The sequence below is a fragment of the Pituophis catenifer genome, unplaced genomic scaffold, assembly GCF_029215685.1.
Source record: "Pituophis catenifer annectens isolate HBS135680 unplaced genomic scaffold, rPitCat1.0.hap2 SCAF_17, whole genome shotgun sequence".
NCBI classification, from domain to species: Eukaryota; Metazoa; Chordata; class Lepidosauria; order Squamata; family Colubridae; genus Pituophis; species Pituophis catenifer.
In genome coordinates this window covers 1,802,849-1,822,500 of record NW_027256897.1, presented here as the reverse complement: position 1 = coordinate 1,822,500, position 19,652 = coordinate 1,802,849, and the positions used below count along the sequence as shown (strand labels likewise).

The 19,652-nt window shown below is 45.3% G+C and overlaps 1 protein-coding gene across 1 annotated transcript in view; it reads right to left on the bottom strand.

Annotated features, from left to right (window-relative positions):
* ABL1 (ABL proto-oncogene 1, non-receptor tyrosine kinase) overlaps window positions 1-19,652 on the bottom strand; it is a 71,856-nt gene that overhangs the window by 12,924 nt on the left and 39,280 nt on the right. The window contains 3 exon segments of the mRNA XM_070955937.1: window positions 7,027-7,299; window positions 11,692-11,987; window positions 12,696-12,869. Of these exon segments, the coding sequence (XP_070812038.1) occupies window positions 7,027-7,299; window positions 11,692-11,987; window positions 12,696-12,869 (743 nt within the window).

The following is a 19,652-nucleotide window of genomic DNA, read 5'->3' as shown; positions in this document are numbered from 1 at the left end:
CAACTGGATTTTCTTTTCCAGAAAGTCTTGAAAAAGCACCCTTCCCAAGGGAAGGGAAAGGGGGAAGGGATGAAGGAGGGAAAGGATAAATAGGGAAGGGAATAATGAAATGAGTTCTGATCTTCTTTACAACAACCCAAGCCAACTTGAATTTTCCCCCTTTTTTAAATCGCACGAGCCAGTTCACTTCTCCCCTTCGCTGGTCTCCAATCCTAATGAGATTTGAGAGATCCCCGAGACCCTCAAGGAGGAGAAAGAAAAGGCAGATCATAAGATGCAATCATTGCCCATCACAGCAGCTTTTTCCTTTGATTTTTCTTTTTTTCTTTTCCTCCCATGGAAAACTTGAAAGAACATGTGGTGAACTTGCAAAAGGATTGCTGGAGTGGAATTTAAAAAAAAAAACACCTCTCCCTTCCCCAATACCCACTCAATTCACATCAGTGGAAATCCATTTTCTTCTTCTTCTTCTTCTTTCCTTTTTTCTCCAGAAATTTCATTATCAAGATTCTTTTTCTTGTGTTGGCCCGAAGGCCACACGCGGGAAATGCAGAGACGCCACCGAGCAAGAAACCCCAGTAAAATCAATGCAATTTCTAAAGAAACCCACAAATACTCCCAATTTCCCCTCTGCTCTGTTCCCCCCCCCCCCCCCCACTCCTCCTTTTCTGCGTATTTACTTGGAGAGGATTGAAAACTGAACTCTGTTGGAAACAGCAGACTTCCTTCCTTCTTGGAGTGTAGATGCTTCGTGGGCCTCCTCATAATTTATTTTCTATTTAATTTTAAGGTTGTCACCCTTCTTTTTAAAGGTGCCATTGCAGTATTGCTGGAATACTGCAACCAGTCTTGGTCACCGTGCTACAAAAAAAGATGTTGAGGCTTTGGAAAAAAAGTTCAGAGAAGAGCAACTAAGAGGATCGAAGGCCTGGAGGCTAAAACCATATGAAGAACGGCTGCAGGATTTCGGTCTGGCTAGTCTAAAGAAAAGAAGAATTAGGGGTAACATGAGAGCAGTCTTCCAGAATTTGAGGGGCTGCCCCAAAGAAGAGGGGGTCAAGCTATTCTCCAAAGCACCAGAAGGCAGGACAAGGAGCAATGGGTGGAAACTCATCAAGGAGAGAAGCAACCTAGAACTAAGGAGAAACTTCCTAATAGTGAGGAGAATTAACCAGTGGAACAGCTGGCCTCCAGAAATCGTGGGTGCTCCATCACCGGAGGTTTTTAAGAAGAGACTGGACAGTCCCTTGTGTGAGATGGTGTAGGGTCTCCTGCTTGATCAGGGGGCTGGACTAGAAGACCTCCAAGGTCCCTTTCTATTCTATTCTATTCTATTCTATTCTATTCTATTCTATTCTATTCTATTCTATTCTATTCTATTCTATTCTATTCTATTCTATTCTATTTGTATCTCATTATTCTATTCTATTCTATTCTATTCTATTCTATTCTATTCTATTCTATTCTATTCTATTCTCTACATGAACTTTTAGCAATTATAGTTGTATGCAGGTAGTCCTTGACTTATGACTACAATTCTCGATGCACTGTGAGGTTGGTGGTTTTCTTGCAAATCTTTCATTACCAAGTTAGGTAACATCAGTGCTAGCAGGGAGTGGGGTTTGTAGAGAGGAGGAGGGGGAGGGGGAAGAGGAGGAGAAGGAGGAAGAAGGAAGAGAAGGAGAAGGAGAAGAAGGGGAAGGGGACGGAGAAGGAGGAAGAGAAGGAGAAGGAGAAGAAAGGGAAGGAGAAGGAGAAGGAGGAGAAGGAGAAGGAGAAAGAGAAGGGGAAGGGGAAGGGGAAGGAGGAGGAGAAGGAGAAGGAGAAGGAGAAGGAGAAGGAGAAGGAGAAGGAGAAGGAGAAGGGGAAGGAAGAGGAGAAGGAGAAGGGGAAGGGGAAGGAGAAGGAGAAGGAGAAGGGGAAGGGGAAGGGGAAGGGGAAGGGGAAGGGGAAGGGGAAGGGGAAGGAGAAGGAGAAGGAGAAGGAGAAGGAGAAGGAGAAGGAGAAGGAGAAGGAGAAGGAATGGTGCTCTCTGAGCTTGGTCGTTTTCTTGCAAACCTTTCATTACCAAACTAGGTAACATCATTTGCGCTACTAGACAGCTTGGCTTGGTTTCTGAGCGAGCTGTGGTCAAAGCCATATATATTTGACAGATGTTCAGTACAAAGAATAACAGATGGACGCTTGTGAATCTGCTAGAAGCATCCCGGCTTCTGAAAAAGGAGACCAAGACCGCAGCCCTGGGTCTTTATGTATGCATGGAAGGGTAGATAACCCCATGACAGTGATTCAATTCACAGTCAGAGAGTATGATAATTGAGAATGGCATTTCTACTTCCACAGCACTTCTATCTTGGCATCGCAGGAGTAGGAACTAATAGTATGAGAAACTGCCTGCTTTCCTGCTGGCCATCCAAGAGATGCCCCTGTTTCTTTACAGAATGTATAGTAGTCCTCTCAAAGACGGGCTGAGCTCCAACATACCTCAGCTCAGCAGGTAGCGTGGCTGGAGGTTAGAGACAGAATGATGACAAGAGTTGGAAGGGACTTTGGACGCCTTCTAGTCCAGCCCCCTGCTCAAGAGTATTCCAGAGTATTCCATTTTTCACAAATGGCTTGCCAGTCTCTTCTTAAAAACGTCCAGGAAAGGAGCACCCACAACTTCTGAAGGCAACTTCCGTTCCACTGGTTAATTGGTTCTCACTTATCAGGAAATTTTCTCCTTAATTCTAGGCTGCTTCTCTCTTTGAAGACCTTCCATCTTTGAAGATCTTGTCCTGCCTTCAGGTGCTTTGGAGAATAGGTCGACCCCCTCTTCTTGATGGCAGCCCCTCAAATATTGGAAGAATGCCATCATGTCACTCCTAGTCCTTCTTTTCCTTAAACTATCCATGTTCAGTTCCTGCAATTGTTCTTCGTACGTTTGAGCTTCCAGTCCCCTAAATCATCTTTTTTTTGCTCTTCTCTGCACTCTTTCTAGAGTCTCAACATCTTTTTTATATCATGGCGACGACCAAAACTGGACGCAGTGTTACATTTTTTGGGGAGAGGCGTGAAATTCATTTGGATGAGATCGATATACCACCCCGCAATCTGAAGTAGAGTTAAAATAACGAAACGATCCAGTAAAATGGTACTTCCTGACCAAAATAAAACACAGATCTGTGAAATTAAATCTGTGAAATTAAAAATTAATTGGGGGGGGGAGGGATAAAAAGTAATCTGTGAAAATAAAATCCACCATTACCGCTAAAGCCCCCCCCCCAAGCATTTTTTATACTATCTTGGGTTTTTCTACACGTTTCCATTTACTCCAGCAGACAAGAAACTGCATTGATGTATCGTACAATTGGAAAAGAGGAATATTGAAGGAAGGCAGCTCACAGAGTCTTAAAATGACTATTGATTCAAAAAATATAAGACAATCAAACCCATAGGCTATTGATTCCAGGCTAAATAGCACCCTTATTAGTTCACCAATGAGTTTGAGAACGTTGCATGCAAAAATTTAACTGCCGTACCGCACTTTGGGTCAGATAGACCCAGCAATTCATAATTTGATCCTGGAAGGACTGTAGAATCTTTGTTAATACTTTTTTCTCCTCCTGCAGTGAACCAATGGAGAGTTCTCCATGAGGGCCATTCCTGTGATGGCCACCACTCCAGAGCCTGGTTAACAGATTCCACAATGAAATGGGACTCAGAATTTGCTTTGGAGGGAGGGAGGGAGAGAGGGAAGAAGAAAGGAAGGAAGGAAAATGGGAAAGAAAGGGAGGGAGGGAGGGAGGGGAGGAGGAGGAGACATGACAAAAGGAAAAAGGCTTGCTGAAAACCTAGAGTGGCTTGGCATGAAGCTAAGCCATCAATTATGGTTTATCAAAGCACGCCGAGCTAAACCCAACCTAACCACCTTTCGGCTCTACTCAGAGGGGGAACCAAGCCACAATGAGGTTTGAGTTCGGCTAACCAAAAAAAAATAGAATAAATAAATACAGAGACCGGAAGGAGAATGGAGAAAGGAGGAAAAAAATGTATGCGGAAAAATCAAAATATGGGACAGATCTCCAACTGAGGCGAAACTGAGGCAGCCAATCAAATCAGCATCACTCCCAAATGCAAGGAAGAAGGAAAGTCGCCATCTCGATCAAAAAAATTGCGAGATACCGCTACATCTCAAGATCCAGGCTGCAGCTGTTACCGACCTTCCTCCACTTATGACCATTTGTTCAATGACCATTCGAAGCACTGGGAAAAATAGTGACTTATGGCCGGTTTTTCACACGTATGACCCCCCCCCCCCAAAGGTTGTTAAAATGAGGCACAACTCCCTTTAACAACCGCCTTGCTTAGCAATGGACGTTTGAGGCTCCATTATGGTCGTAAATCGAGGACTGCCTGTAATCCAGTTTAGGAAAACCACCGTACAAGATCTAAAGCAAAAACCCCTGTGCAGAAAACTGAGAGAGCTTTAGAATGGCTCTTCCACCATATCCCTCCCCCTTCTGTGATTGTGTGTGTGTGTGTGTGCTTGTGTGTGTGTTTGGGCAAACATCCCACGCTAATTGAAGTCTTATTTAAGGGCATCGCCCGAGCTAAACGTTGCGAGGAGTATTGAATGGGGGCAGCGCTGGCCTTCATTTATCTCTCTGCGCAAACTACTTTGTCAAACGAGCTTCTCGGTGGCTCCCGGCCACTCCGAAAACAGGATAATAAATAGTCTGCGGCAGAAAAATAATTAATCACCACCCCGAAGTCCAGTCGGAACTGCGGAGGCGGCTTCCTTCCCGTTATTAGTTCAGCTCGGAGAGCCGACCCTTGCTGGGGGAGGCAGGGCAAAAAGAGACGGTCCAGCGAACTGGTAGCGGCGACTGTGAGTGGCCCGCCCACCCGCCTGGACGTATCCATCCATCCATCCAACTGAAAGAGTATAGGATCTCCTGCTTGACAAGGGGGTTGGAATAGAAGACCTCCAAGGTCCCTTCCAACTCTGTGATTCCTTCCTTCCTTCCTTCCTTCCTTCCTTCCTTCCTTCCTTCCTTCCTTCCTTCCTTCCATCCATCCATCCAACTGAAAGAGTATAGGATCTTCTGCTTGACAAAGGGGTTGGAATAGAAGACCTCCAAGGTCCCTTCCAACTCTGTGATTCCTTCCTTCCTTCCTTCCTTCCTTCCTTCCTTCCTTCCTTCCTTCCTTCCCTTCCTTCCATCCATCCATCCATCCAGCCATCCATCTGAAACAGTATAGGATCTCCTGCTTGACAAGGGGGTTGGAATAGAAGATCTCCAAGATCCCTTCCAACTCTGTGATTGATTGATTCCTTCCTTCCTTCCTTCCTTCCTTCCTTCCTTTTTTCCATCCATCCACCCATCCATCCATCCATCCATCCATCCATCTGAAAGAGTATAGGATCTTCTGCTTGACAAAGGGGTTGGAATAGAAGACCTCCAAGGTCCCTTCCAACTCTGTGATTGATTGATTCCTTCCTTCCTTCCTTCCTTCCTTCCTTCCTTCCTTCCTTCCTTCCATCCATCCATCCATCCATCTGAAACAGTATAGGATCTCCTGCTTGACAAGGGGGTTGGAATAGAAGATCTCCAAGATCCCTTCCAACTCTGTGATTGATTCCTTCCTTCCTTCCTTCCTTCCTTCCTTCCTTCCTTCCTTCCTTCCTTCCATCCATCCATCCAGGATCTTCTGCTTGATAAGGGGGTTGGAATAGAAGATCTCCAAGATCCCTTCCAACTCTGTGATTGATTCCTTCCTTCCTTCCTTCCTTCCTTCCTTCCTTCCTTCCTTCCTTCCTTCCATCCATCCATCCATCCATCTGAAACAGTATAGGATCTTCTGCTTGACAAGAAGGTTGGACTAGAAGACCTTATTCTATGTTCTAGGTCCCAGATAAGTTCTGATGCTGGGAAAGATGGAAGGAAAGAAAAGAAGAGAACCAGCAAGAAGGTGGAAGGACTCAGTTACAAGAGTGATGTGGCTACAATTGAAAGACTTAAAAGAATAAGATAGAGAGATAATAGATTCTGCAGGAGAAATTCTCTAGGAGTCAAAAATGACCTGATTATAATCCATCAGTCATTCAAAAGTGACAAGCGAGGGGGGAAATGTGAAAAGATGAGTAATATAAGCGTTAGATAACCAGGAGCCGGAGGGAAAGCAGGACTGTCATCCTGAATCCCTTGAAAAATTAGAAACTAGTGTAACATTATTTTACTCCTCGTTTTTGGGTTTTGTTTTGTTTTGTTTTCCTCCAAGGACTTGGGGTGACAATTCGGCAAATTTGGGAAGTCAGCAGCGGGAAACCTGGATTCATCCCTGCGACCCGGGCATCTTTCAGAAAAATCATTTGGGTCTTTTGATATTTTGTGCGGGAAGACGCAGGAAAGACAGTTATTGAAATAAAGGGTTTTTTTCTGCTCTGTCCCCAGTCATTTCGTGGGGGAAATGGATGGTTTCCTAGAACTGGCACAGCTTCAGGGAAGAGAGATCACAAGCTGTGATGAATGCAAGGTTTGTCTTTCTTGATCGGGTCAGAATTGGAGGCCGTTTGGAGTAATGAAGAGATTGGTTGGGTTTCATGCCACAAAACCAACTATCATACAGGCGGTCCTTGAGTTACGACCACAATTGAGCCTGACATTTCTGCTGCTTGTTAACTCAGTTTTACCCCATTTCACCGCCGTCGTCGTTAAGTTAGTCACACGGTTGTTAAGTGAATCTGACTTCCCCAGTGACTGGGCTTGTCAGAAGGTGGCAAAAAGTGATCGTGTGTGACCGTTTTTTGAGTCCCTTAGGAACAAAAATCTCCAGAGTTGAGTTGGCTGTTTTTTCTCGCATTAGCCGACATTCCCGATTATTAACACTAGATGGCAGTATTTCCCCATCTTTTAAAAACCATCACAAAAAGGAACTTGGGAGGATTTCCCTCTTTTCAAAATTAAGTCTCCTAGATTAAGTCTGGTTTTAAGGCAACCGAAGGCAATCGAAGATTCGAAAATGAAGATTCGCAACGCTTACCTTGAGGGTCTTCACCGCCACGGTGAGGTTGTACTTCTTCCAGACGCCTTCGTACACCTCTCCGTATTGTCCGCCCCCCAGCTTGTGCTTCATCGTGATGTCCGTCCGTTCGATCTCCCACTTGTCGTAGTTGGGAGAGACCCCGTAAATGGTGGGCTTGTTCCTCTTCGGGGCAGGGTAATGGAGAGTGATGATCAGCCCGTCGGCCACCGTTGAGTGATGGTGGACCAGCTCGGCCAACGTGTTGAAGCGGCTTTCCGAGGAGACGTAAAGCTGGAGAGGAGCAAAAGAGAGAGGTAAGCCCGGCCGTTTTCTACATGATGATGGTGGGGACGTTAGTCGGTGATTATAAGTAGTCCTCAACATGGGTGAAATTCAACATTTTTCTCTACTGGTTCTGTGGGCGTGGCTTGGTGGTGGTGGGGGTCATGTGACTGGGTGGGCGTGGCCAACTTGACATCACTCACGTCGAGGGGCGCCTCACCCGGCCCTTCCCCCAACTCTTGGAACCTGCTATGTCTTTTAAATGTTATTTAAACTGGATTTGGGAAAGCTGAGAGTCAGTTTGGTCTAGTGGTTAAGATGCTAGCCTAGAGACCAGAAGATGGTGAGTTCTAGTATCACCATAGGCACGAAAGTCAACAAGCTGACTTTTAGCCGATCACCAGGAGACGGTGAGTTCTAGTCCCACTTTAGGCATGAAAGCTGGCTGGGTGACTTGTTCCAATCCCCCCCCCCTCTCTCTCTCTCTCAGCCTAACCCATCTCACAGGGTTGTGGGGAAAATAGGAGGAGGACAAGAGTGTTAAGAAAGTTTCACCACCTTGAGTGATTCATAAAAATATATTTTTTCATTCAATCGCGTCCAATTCTCAGCCTAGGCAATTCCCTTTCTTGGCAAAGTTTTTCAGAAGAGGTTCGCTATTGTCTCCTTCCTAGGGCTGAGGGAAAGTGGCTGGCCTAAGGTCACCGAGCTGGTTTTGTGCCCAATGCAGGACTAGAACTCACAGCCTCCCAGTTTTTTAGTCTGACGCCTTAACCGCTCTCATAGAAATAATAAAAGCTGCATTAAAAAGTCTAAAAAAATTTTTAATCTAACAATGCCAGCTAGAATCACTGTCATTCGTACCCTTCCCCTTTTATGTTCTATGTTATTCCCTGCAAAACACATTATATATTTTTTTTTATTCTTCTTAGGATGTACCTATCTTTGATTTAAAAAGCCACATTCTGCCTTCTTTCCCCTGTGGCTCATGTCAACTTTTACAAAAGATAACAAGATCCAGGATGGGCAGCTTTTGATATAGGTTTTTCCAAAAATCCTGCAGGCTCTTTCAAATGCCGATAAAGCAACATTATACTACACACGCTGAATGTTAACTCCCTTCTTCCCTTCTTCCATCATCTTCAGCCTGACTCTAGTTTATAGTTCAAGGTAGTCCTTGACTTTTGACTTCCTTCCTTCCTTCCTTCCTTCCTTCCTTCCTTCCTTCCTTCCTTCCTTCCTTCTTTCCTTCCTTTCTTCCTCATTCCCTCCCACCTTCTTTCTGCCTCTTTCCTTTCCTTTTCTTTCCTTCGCCTTTCCTTCCTTCCTTCCTTCCTTCCTTCCTTCCTTCCTTCCTTCCTTTCTTCCTCATTCCCTCCCACCTTCTTTCTGCCTCTTTCCTTTTATTTCCTTCCTCCCTCCTTCCTTCCCCTTTCCTTCCTTCCACTTCCTTCCTCCTTCCCTCCTTCCCTTTCACCTTTCTGCCTCCTTCCTTCTTTCTGCCTCTTTCCTTCCTCTCTCCCTCCCTCCCTCCTTCCCTTTCACCTTTCTGCCTCCTTCCTTCTTTCTTTCCACCCTCCCTCTCTCTTCCCTTCCACCTTCTTTCTGCCTCTTTCCTTTTCTTTCCTTCCTCCCTCCCTTCCACTTCCTTCCTTCCTCCTTCCCTCCCATCTTCTTTCTGCCTCTTTCCTCCCTCCTTCCCTTCCTTCCTTCCAGCAGCTAAATACAGGGCCCACTTAGCGACCAGAGGGAACCGCTGCTCCGTTATATATGATTAATTCAAGGTAGTCTAAACGATTATCAGTCGCCAGAAAATGCAGCCGGCCAAACACAAATTATTCATCCGTAAGGCTTCTAGCGGCAGGAACCCTGTCGTGACAAAAATCAGCCTGAGAGATAAGGCACCAAAAGGAAAAAAAAAAAAAGCAGAAACGAAGAAAGGAAAGGGGGAAAAAAAGAGGAAATTTAAATCCCGCCGTCATCAGCCACACTTCCCTGAAAGTCACCTTAAAGGAGGCCTGCAGTTACCACTCTTAGAGAAACCACTGGTGCTCCTTGACTTACAACTGTTCGTTTAGGGACCGTTAACACCACTGAAAAAAGGGAACCCGTAACCGGTTCTCACACTTATGACCGTTGCAGCGTCCCCTGTCGTCACACGATCAAAATCATGTCATTAGGAAGGTTGCCGAATCTCTGAGTCATGTGATCACTGTTTGTGACCTTCCAATAAGCAAAGTTGATGGGCAAAGCCGGACTCGCTTAACGACCATGTGATCCGCTTAACATCCACAGCAAACAAAAAACAAAAAAAAGATTGTAAAAGATGGTCACACAATGAGTCGCTTAACGACCGTATCCCTTAGCAATTCCAATTGCAGTCGTTAAGTTAAGGACTGTCTACCTACGGCTTCTTCCTTGATAGCTTTTCTGAAACGAGCAATTGAAAAAAAAAAAAATGACATATTTAACCTCGTTTGCAATTTCTCCTCTGTTTCCCGAGCCCTCCTGACACTTTTGCGATGGGTGGCTCCCTCCCTCCCCGATTCCCCAGCCTGCTAAAACTGCTGTATTTTCAGCACCTGCAGTTATTAACTTGTCCGATTAAATTAATAACGGCGTGATCGGGGGGGAAGATTCTGCGGAAGCGAAGAGCTACACCGTCTGGCTCTACCTGATTTTTTTCTCCCGGCAAATCCCAGCCGGGCCCCCGAGATACGATATCTATTTTATCAAACAACTTAATATTGTTTCATACGGCGGCGGCGTGGATAATGGGTCCAACGAGAATCTAATTCCGCCCCGTTTCCTGGATGTTATTTTATTAAAACCAGAAAACCTCCGGCTGATAAGAATTCTGACAAAGGAGCCGGTGGACGTTCGGTGCTAATGAAAATCCCCTGGCTGTTATCTCTTCTTGAAAAATTCTGATTAAAACAACTCCGGGGTAAGGAAAGAATCATTAATCTGTTCAGCAAAAGCCTCTCCAGGTATTTCCACCGAGTGAGGATGGACTGGCCTCTAGTGGAAACAGCGCAGAAGGAAGCATCTGGTGCTCCTTCTAGCAATTTTAGGCAAGTAATTTTACGCAGGTGGCGGGACATCTAGCCACCCCAGGTAGTCCTCGACGTACGACAGTTCATTTAGTGACCATTCAAAGTTACGACAGCACTGAAAAGTGATTTGTGACCAGTTTTCACACTTATGACCGTTGCACCATCCCCGTGCAGCATTCACGTGATCGAAACTCAAGACGCTCGGCAACGGACCCGTATATACGACAGTCGCAATGTCCCCGGATGAACGTGATCCTTTTTGCGACCGTCTGTCAAGCAAAATCAAGCCTGATTTCACTTAACCGCTGTGTGACTTAACTGTGGTGATTCACTTAGCAAGCGTGGCAAGGAAGGCCGTAAAATGGGGCAAAACTCGCTCAACTGTTGTCTATCTAACAAAATGAAGTTCAATGTAGAGAAAAGTAAAGGCAAGAAGGCAAGAAAAACAAAAAGTAGATATATAGACTGGGTGAAACCAGGCTTAATAGCAGTGACTGTGAGAGGGATCTTGGAGTCTTAGTGGACAACCAGCTAAATAGGAGTCAGCTGTGTGCAGCGGCAGCCAAAAAAGCCAATGCAATCCTAAATTGCATTAACAGAGGGATACAATCAAGATCAAGGGAGGTACTAATACCACTCTATAAAGCCTTAGTAAGGCCACACCTAGAATCCTGCATCCAGTTTTGGTCACCACACTAGAAAAAAAGATGTGGAGACTCCAGAGAAGAGCAACTAAGATGATTAAAGGGGAATAAAACATATGAAGAACGGTTGCAGGAACTGGGCCTGGCTGGTCTAGTGAAGAGAAGGACCAGGGGAGACAGGAGAACATCTTTCAATATTTGAGGGGCTGCCCCAGAGAGGAGGAAGGGGTCAAACTATTCTCCAAAGCACCTGAAGGCCAGAGAAGGAATAATGGATGGAAACTGACCAAGGAGAGATTCAACCTGGAAATAAGGAGGAATTTTTCTGACATTGAGAACAATCAACCAATGGAACAGAAGCTGCCTTCAGAAGTTGTGAGAGCTTCATCACTGGAAGCTTTCAAGAAGAGACTGGACTGCCATTTGTCGGAAATGGTGGACGGTCTCCTGCTTGGGCAGGGGGTTGGACTAGATGACCTACAAGGTCCCTTCCAACTCTGTTAATCTGTTTAAATCTGTCTCGCTTAGCGAAAGAAATTTTGGGCTCCGTTGCGGTCCTAAGCCGGAAAGAATTTGCGTTGATTTGATTCCATAAAAAAAATTGAAAATCGGAAGATGCCTCCATCTGAAGAGTGCCAAATACACAAAACTGGTCACACTTGTTGTGTGCTGGTTGTTGGCACAACCTCAACAAAACTCACCTTCCCGTCAGAGGCGGTGTTGATCCGGTAATGGTAGACTCTCCCCTCGTATCTCAAGGAAATGGATCTCTGACCAGGGCTGCTCTCGCTTTCCCGTACCAAAAAACTGCCGTTTATCCCACTGCTGAGCAGGTATTCCGCTGCATTGCGTGAAACCGGTCCATGATACCACGAATGCTTTTCCAAGCTGTTTACGGGGGTGATGTAGTTGCTGGGCACCCATCCTTGTCCGTTCTTCGTCTGGGCTTCGCACCATTCTCCGTTGTGGTTGTAACCCAAGACGCGAAGTTTTTCCCCTTTGGGATAAAGAAAGGGGGAGAAAAAAAACCCGATCACAACTCTGAGAATTGTCGGAGGCGACTCGGAGAGGGAGGTTCGCAGGGAGCGATTAAAACACAGCGAAATAGCAAAAGGAGGGAATAGTGGCAGCTCGGGGGTTGAACTGCGGGGCCCTTGGAGGTCTCTGAACTTCCAGGCGTTTCATGACCCACTTAGATAACATCATCAGTGTTAGGAACAGGGGTGAAATGCTACCGGTGAACCGGTAGTAAAAAAAAAAAGAAGCTACCAGTTCGGGAGAACCAGTATTTCCGACGATCAGCTGTGCCGCACGGTTTAGCTTTGCTAGAAAGCAGGAAATCCTGCTTTCTAGCAAAGCTAAATCGAGCGGCACAGCTGATCCCCCTCCTTGCTGTTCTACTTACCTTCCCAAGCCTCCTTTTGGTGCGTATTGCACATGCGTGTGCCCACAGCACGTGCCAAAAGGAGGCTTGGGAAGGTAAGTAGAACAGCGGGATGGGATCAGCTGTGCCGCGCAGTTCAGCTTTGCTACATAGCAGGAAATCCTACTTTCTAGCAAAGCTAAATCATGCGGCACAGCTGATCATCCGCCTCGCTTCTACTTACCTTCCTAAGCCTCCTTTTGGTGCGTGCTGCACCAAATTATAAAACAGTTTATAAAGCAGAACGCCTTCCCATTCGGTTTTCCCATTTTGAGGACTTACCTTTAGTGATGCTGAGAGTATTGTCACCGCTGGCGACGAAATCGTACAAGGCCACAAAAAGATTCGGATCATTTTCACCCGGAGCAGAAAGGAGGTTTTCTTTGGAATTCCAGCGGGCAGCTTCGCTCAGACTCTGCGGCTCGAATTCGGAGGCGACGGGCCGTTGAAGCGCTTCTGGTTGGAAGGAGAAAGAAAGAGAGACAGAAAAGGAGAAGTGAGATCGTTTTCTCGCCGGCGGATTTCTAGCACTTGCTCGTCTGTTCTCCCACCGGCTGAGCCTACCCTCGGTTTTAAAAAGAAAAAGAAAAAATTATCAGAAAAGCACAACAGAAGAAGGAGCGCAGAAAGTGGGAAAACGGCTGCGACAGTGAAGTGAATCGGTCTATTGTGCGGCCTGCACAATGCCACAACCATAGGGTATATATTCATGTGAATTCTCTTGAATTCAATTTGAGAGGTTTGAATGGGATTCCCTTGAACAAAGAGGGATTATCGGAGAATGGGATTCCATGCAGCCTAAATTCAACCCAGCATTTAAAAATCTGAATTGCAGAGATCTGTATAAATACTTAACTGGGGAAAAAAGGGAATTTTTGGCTTTTTGTAACAGTTCTTCCCTCTCACACACACAGACATTTTCTCTTTCTCTCTCCTTAGTTTCTCTCTCCTTCTCTTTCTCTCCTCTTTCTCCTTCTCTCTCTCCTTGTCTCTCCTTAGTTTCTCTCTCCTTCGCTTTCATTTCTCTCTCCTTCTCTCCTTCTCATTGTTTCTCTCTCCTTCTTTCTCTCCTCTTTCTCCTTGTACACACACTCCCTAAAACAAAATAAGATTCTTCTTTTTATGAACGCTTCTCCCATCACGACAATCTTGGAATTGACAATATCTCTTGGACGGCCACATTTTTCCTCAATGCAATAAACACTGAAAACCAGGAAAGGAAATCAGCTTCCGGTCTCTTGGTGACCAGCCAAGAGTGATGGAAAGAAAACACAAAAATGTTTATTTGACCAAACCCAACACAACATGAGTGGATTTCTGGGTGTGTAACCATTGGTTCTCCAGAAACTCTGTTTCTTTCTCCAAGATCACAAGCACAAATTTCCTTAGCAATTCTGTTATTTCCTCTCCACGACATGCATGCAAAGTCAGGTCTGCTACAGTATTTTTGATTCCCCCCCGCCCGCCCCCCATCAGATTGCAAATTGCATCAGCAGGTCACTAATTTTGGTCTTTGGAAAACTGTCCAAGCTATTTTCGGAGAGGTCTTATTATATTGGGACGCATGGAGGAAGATGGGGCTCCTCTGGCCGTCTTATCTGATTTCTAGCTCAGCGTTTAAATATTTTCGGGGAGGGCTTATTATCGAGGGGAGGCTTATTTTCAGGGAAATAGGATATATATATATATATATATGGTTTTCCCAGTTGCAATGGATGGCTGTGAAAGTTGGACCATAAGGAAGGCTGAGCACCAAAGAATGGAGGCCTTTGAACTCTGGTGCTGGAGAAGACTCCCGCGAGTCCCTTGGACTGCAAGGCCATCCAACCGGTCAGTCCTAGAGGAGATCAACCCTGACTGACTGCTCTTTAGAAGGCCAGATCCTGAAGAGGAAACTCAAATACTTTGGCCACCTAAGGAGAAGGAAGGACTCTCTGGAGAAGAGCCTAATGCTGGGAACGATGGAGGGCAAAAGAAGAAGAAGGGGACGGCAGAGAACGAGGTGACCGGATGGAGTCCCTGAAGCGGTCGGCCTGAGCTTAAATGGACTCCAGAGGATGGTAGAGGACAGGGAGGCCTGGAGGAACGTTATCCATGGGATCGCGATGGGTTGGACACGACTTCGCAACTAACAACAACAACTTATAGTTAAATAGCTTGTATTTCACTGTTTGGCGGGTGACGTGTTTCTCCCCCACCCATCCTTTTAAGGCACTTCAGGCCTTGTAAAAGGAGCCAAAAAGGCGAGAAAAGTATTTTTTTAAAAAAAAACATAAATTCATAAAAGGGAAACGCTTTCACGTCTGCTCAGATTCCAAAGCAGGAACTTTGTTCAACAAAGCGTTCGGCTTTTCTGGCCCTGCGAGATCCGTGTTTATAAACAGGGAATCACTGCTGGGGAGTGCAAATTGTTTCCAAGTGTTTTGCAAAATAAGAGGCTTTTGATCCGTTCCCCCCACCCCACCCCACCCCCATCACCCAAGTCTTCAATTGTCGTAACGGAGGAACCACACAAGAGATTCTTAGCAGCATTCTTCCAGGCTCCCAAGGCTCAACGGACTCAGAGACCATGGGCTACGGGTCCCATCACAGGTGGTTCCCGACTTACGTCCACGATGGACGCCCAACTTTTATGTTGCTAAGGCAGACAGCTGTGAAGTGAGCGTTGCTCCGTTTCACGACCTTCCTCTTGCCAGTGTTGTTAAATGAATCAGTGCCGAGGTTAAGGTGGTAACGAAGTTGTTAAGTGAATCTGGCTTCCCCGTTCACTTTGTTTGTCTTTCCTTTTCTTTCTCTTCCACCCTTTCTTTTTCCTTTGTTTTCCTTTCTCGTCTTTTCTTTCTCTTTCTTTTTCTTCCTTCTTTTTTCCTTTTCTTTTTTCCTTCTTTCTTTTCTTTTTCTTTCTCATCCTTTCTTTCCCTTCCTTCCTTCCCTCCGTTCTTTTTCTTTCTTTCTTACCAGTTTCTTTCTTCTTTTTTTCTTTCTTAATTTCACATCTTTTCTCTCTCTTTATTTTTTTTCCTTCTTTCACTTCTTTCTTTCTTTCTCTTTTCTTTTCCCTTGATCTTTAAATGGGAATTTCAACTTCGCAGGAATAATTCCTCCTTCAAAAAAAACAACTTTTCAGTTATGTCATTTTTGTTCCCCCAAAAGCAATTTTGCTTCTCTGGGAGAAATTCCACCTGGTTCCTTGTTTTTCCAGAGTTTAGCAGAGGCTGTTGGGATATTTTCCTGCCTGGGAGGGGTTGCATATATTGCAAGCGAGAGGAGAGGGGGGGGGGGGCTTTGCAAACCAGCCAGGATGAGCTGCCAAAATCTTTCCTTCTTCCGGCCACTTGAGATAATATTTACCAGGTGGAATCGAGTGGAAAAGAGGATACAAACTAAGATTGGTGGAAACCACAAAAAGGAGAACTTGGTTAAGTGCTTTGGAGCTAAGCCAAGGTTTTTGTTTTTGTTTTTGTTTTAAAGAAAAATTGGCTCACCCAAGACATTAACTTAAAAGCAGTTCGAAGAAAATTTGTCGCTGGGAATTGGTTTTCGGAAGCTCGGCATGAAATAAACAAAATGAGCAAGAAGTTTCATAGATAACTTGCAGGTTGTTTGGTGTGTGTGCATAAGAACGTGGCAGTTGTGAAAAACTCCAGCCATCTCATGGGAGATCTTGAAGGTGAGATTACAGAAACCAGAAGAGGATGGATGATGATCTCAGATTTTGGCCTTTTTAGGTTTTCTGAAAAGACTGCCGGTCCTTGGGGTGGTTGCGTCCGACAGCTTTCTCCAATTTAGCACACAAAACACAGCCAATTTTATGAGAACACAACTACCAGAATTGGTAAGCGGAGGGAGGGAGGGAGGGATTATTGGATTATTCTATTATTCTATTCTATTCTATTCTATTCTATTCTATTCTATTCTATTCTATTCTATTCTATTCTATTCTATTCTATTCTATTCTATTCCAAATTTCCATTCCATTCCATTCCTTCTTCTATTCTATTTTATTCTATTCTATTCTAAATGAGATACTCAGCAGGCTTCAGGAGTCGAAAATCAGATGCGTTTAGTTCCTTCGGAAGATCCGTACAAGCTGCAAGCCAAGAAGCCTGTTGAAATGAGTTAAGGGACCCACTTGGTCCATTCAAGGTCCAAGCGTATCAAATCCCAAATCCAAAACAGGAAACGTGATCCTTCTTCACCCACTCAACCCTTTTTTGGCAAATCTCTAACCACAACAGGCTCTCAACTGGAAGTTCGAATTTCCTGCCGTTTTATGATGATGATGGAAACCCAGCTCCTGGCTCTGGATAAACACCAGAATTCCTCTGTGTCCTCCAGACCATCGTTCCCGGCTTCCAAAATCAACAAACGACTCTCCAGCCGTGGTAATCTCAACCTGGGCAATTTAGGAAGATGTGTGGACTTCAACGCGGATGGCTGGGGAATTCTGGGAGTTGAGATCCATACGTGGTCCGGCGGCCGAGACTGAGAAACCCTGCTCCGATCTTCTCCCTGGTGCTGTTCTCGCAATTTGCCAAGTTGTAGAGAGCTACAAACCAGGAACCTTCTCAGAAATTAGCTGCTAAAGTTCATCCCGGTGAATCGTGCGGGACTCTTCGCCCTTCCACGTTTTTATAACTGATTTTTTTCTTGTTAAGAAACATTACAGGTGGTCCTTTGACCTACGGCCCCAACTGTGCCCAACGTTTCTGTGGCTAAGCGAAGAGTGGTGTTAAATGAGTTTTGCCTCATTTTACGGCCTTTCCTTGCCACCGCTGTTAAGTCAATCACTGCATTAAGTTAAGTAACACGGTCAGAGGTGGGTTTCAGATATTGTTACCCTGTTTCCCCGAAAATAAGACATCCCCTGATAATAAGCCCAATCGGGCTTTTGAGCGCATGCGCTAAAATAAGCCTCCTCCCCCCCCCGAAAATAAGCCCTCCCCGAAAATACTTAAAACGGAGAGCTGGAAATCAGGTAAGATGGCAAGAGGAGCCCCATCTTGCTCCACGCGCCCCAAAATAATAAGACCTCCCCGAAAATAAGGCCAAGTGCTTATTTCGGGGTTCAAAAAAAAATATAAGACAGGGTCTTATTTTCGGGGAAACACAGTACCACCATTTTGCCCTGCGCACGCACCCTCACTTTGCACCCTGAGGCACTGTGACGGTCATAAATATGAGTCAGTTGCCAAGCGTTTGAATTTTGATCACTGTGACCACAGAGATGCTGCCACAGTCATTAAGTGTGAAAAACACGCATAAGTCACTTCCAGCTCTATTCTGATTGATTCCTAAAAGTTGGGCTGATTTTGCCAAGTTTGGAGGTTTTAAGGAACAAAAATAATCCCTTAAGATTTTACCTTTAGATGCCCCCACCTCAATGATCTAAACCCCAAGATATATCCTCAGTCTGAATACTTGGAGGTCTTCATATCATCAGCTGTGCTTCTTAGGTCCCCCAGGCAGACAGAGAATTCTAATGCAGCCTCCAATCCCAAAAGATTTCTCTCTGAGCTGGTTGCGACTTAATTAAGAAATAATGCATTCTGTGAAAACCTAGGGGATATTGCTAAAATAGCGATCTTCTCATATGTGAGGGGCTGTCACACAAGAGAGGGGGGTCAACCTATTCTCCAAAGCACCTGAGAACAGAACAAGAAGTAACTAATGGAAACTAATCAAGGAAAGAAGCAACCTAGAATTAAGTAAGAAGTTTCATGACAGCGAGGACAATTAATCAGCGGAACTGCTTGCCACCAGAAGTTGTGGGTGCTCCAACACTGGAGGTTTTTAAGAAGAGATTCAATAACCGTTTGTCTGAAATGGTATAGGGTTTCCTGCCTAAGCAGGGGGTTGGACTAGAAGACCTCTAAGGTCCCTCCCAGCCCTATTTTATTGTATTCTATTGTGCTTTGACTTGAAAAACTCACAGTTATTTGTGCATTAAGTTTGATCATGTGACTGAGGGGCAACCATCAGAACTTGGAATGGAGGAGGACTGGGGGGGGGGCTGGTCTTCTCTGAGCTTGGTTGTTTTCTTCCAGACATTTCATGACCCGACTAGGTAACATCATCAGGGCTAGAAAGTAGCACTGGATAGAAGATAGCTCCCTTCTAGCACTGATGATGTTACCTAGTTGGGTCATGAAATATCTGCAAAAAAACTAGCAAGCTCAGAGAGCACCAAGCACCCCACAATCTTCTCCTTCTCCTCCTCTTTCTCCCCAATTTCATCTCCCTTCCTTCCTTCTCCTTCTCCTCTTCCTCCTCCTCCTCTCCACACATCCCACTCCCTTCTAACACTGATGATGCTACCTAGTTGGGTCATGAAAGGTCTGCAAGAAAACCGCCCAGGTAACACCAAGGACCCCACAGTTGTCCTTCTTCTGCTCCTCCTCCTCTTCTTCTTCCTCCTCCTCCTCCTCCACACACATCCCACTCCCTTCTAACACTGATGATGCTACCTAGTTGGGTCACCAAACGTCTCCAAGAAAACCACCAAGCTCAGAGACCACCAAGACCCCCCACAATTCAACCCTGGGCTACAAATATTCCCTTCTATCAGTAAACCTGTCTTTGCTTTGAGTTCTCCAACAGATCCCCGAGAGGACCAAGAAAATACTTGTTTTTTTTTGATTCAGGAATGTTTCTAAACAAAGAGAAGCCACTTTGAACCCACTTTTTCAAACTTTTGAGTTTCGGGGAGGATTTTTTTGGGGGGAGAGGAATTTTGACACTCAAGCAACTGACTGGCTGGGGGGAAAAAAATCACGTGCCCGTGTTCCTGCTTTCAAAACTGACAGGCCGAGAAAAGGAGGGAAAAAAAGAAAAGAAATTTTGGCCCGCTCGATGTTTGCATTTGAGTGGCGTCCAGAACTCCTGACTAATCCAACCATTGAAATCCTGGAAAAACAAAACGTTATTAAGTACAATACCATGGGAAAGAAGAGGGGGGGGTGGATGGTTAGAGATTTCTCCTCGATTTGGAAAATAGAGACGGTTGCCCGTTGGAGAAACGCAGCCGAGCGACGAAGGGACAGCTTCAACCAAGCCCGAGTGGAAAGTATGCGATGAGCTACAACAAACAGTCTAATGGCCAACATTCCCCAGAAATGCCATAATTAATATGATTAATCCTTCCCCGGGTTGAAGCGCGGGGCCGAACCAATGTTTTCCTCGCTCTTACCATGGATTGGAAAATTCACTCCCCTAAAAATCCTAAATCTCAAAGGATTT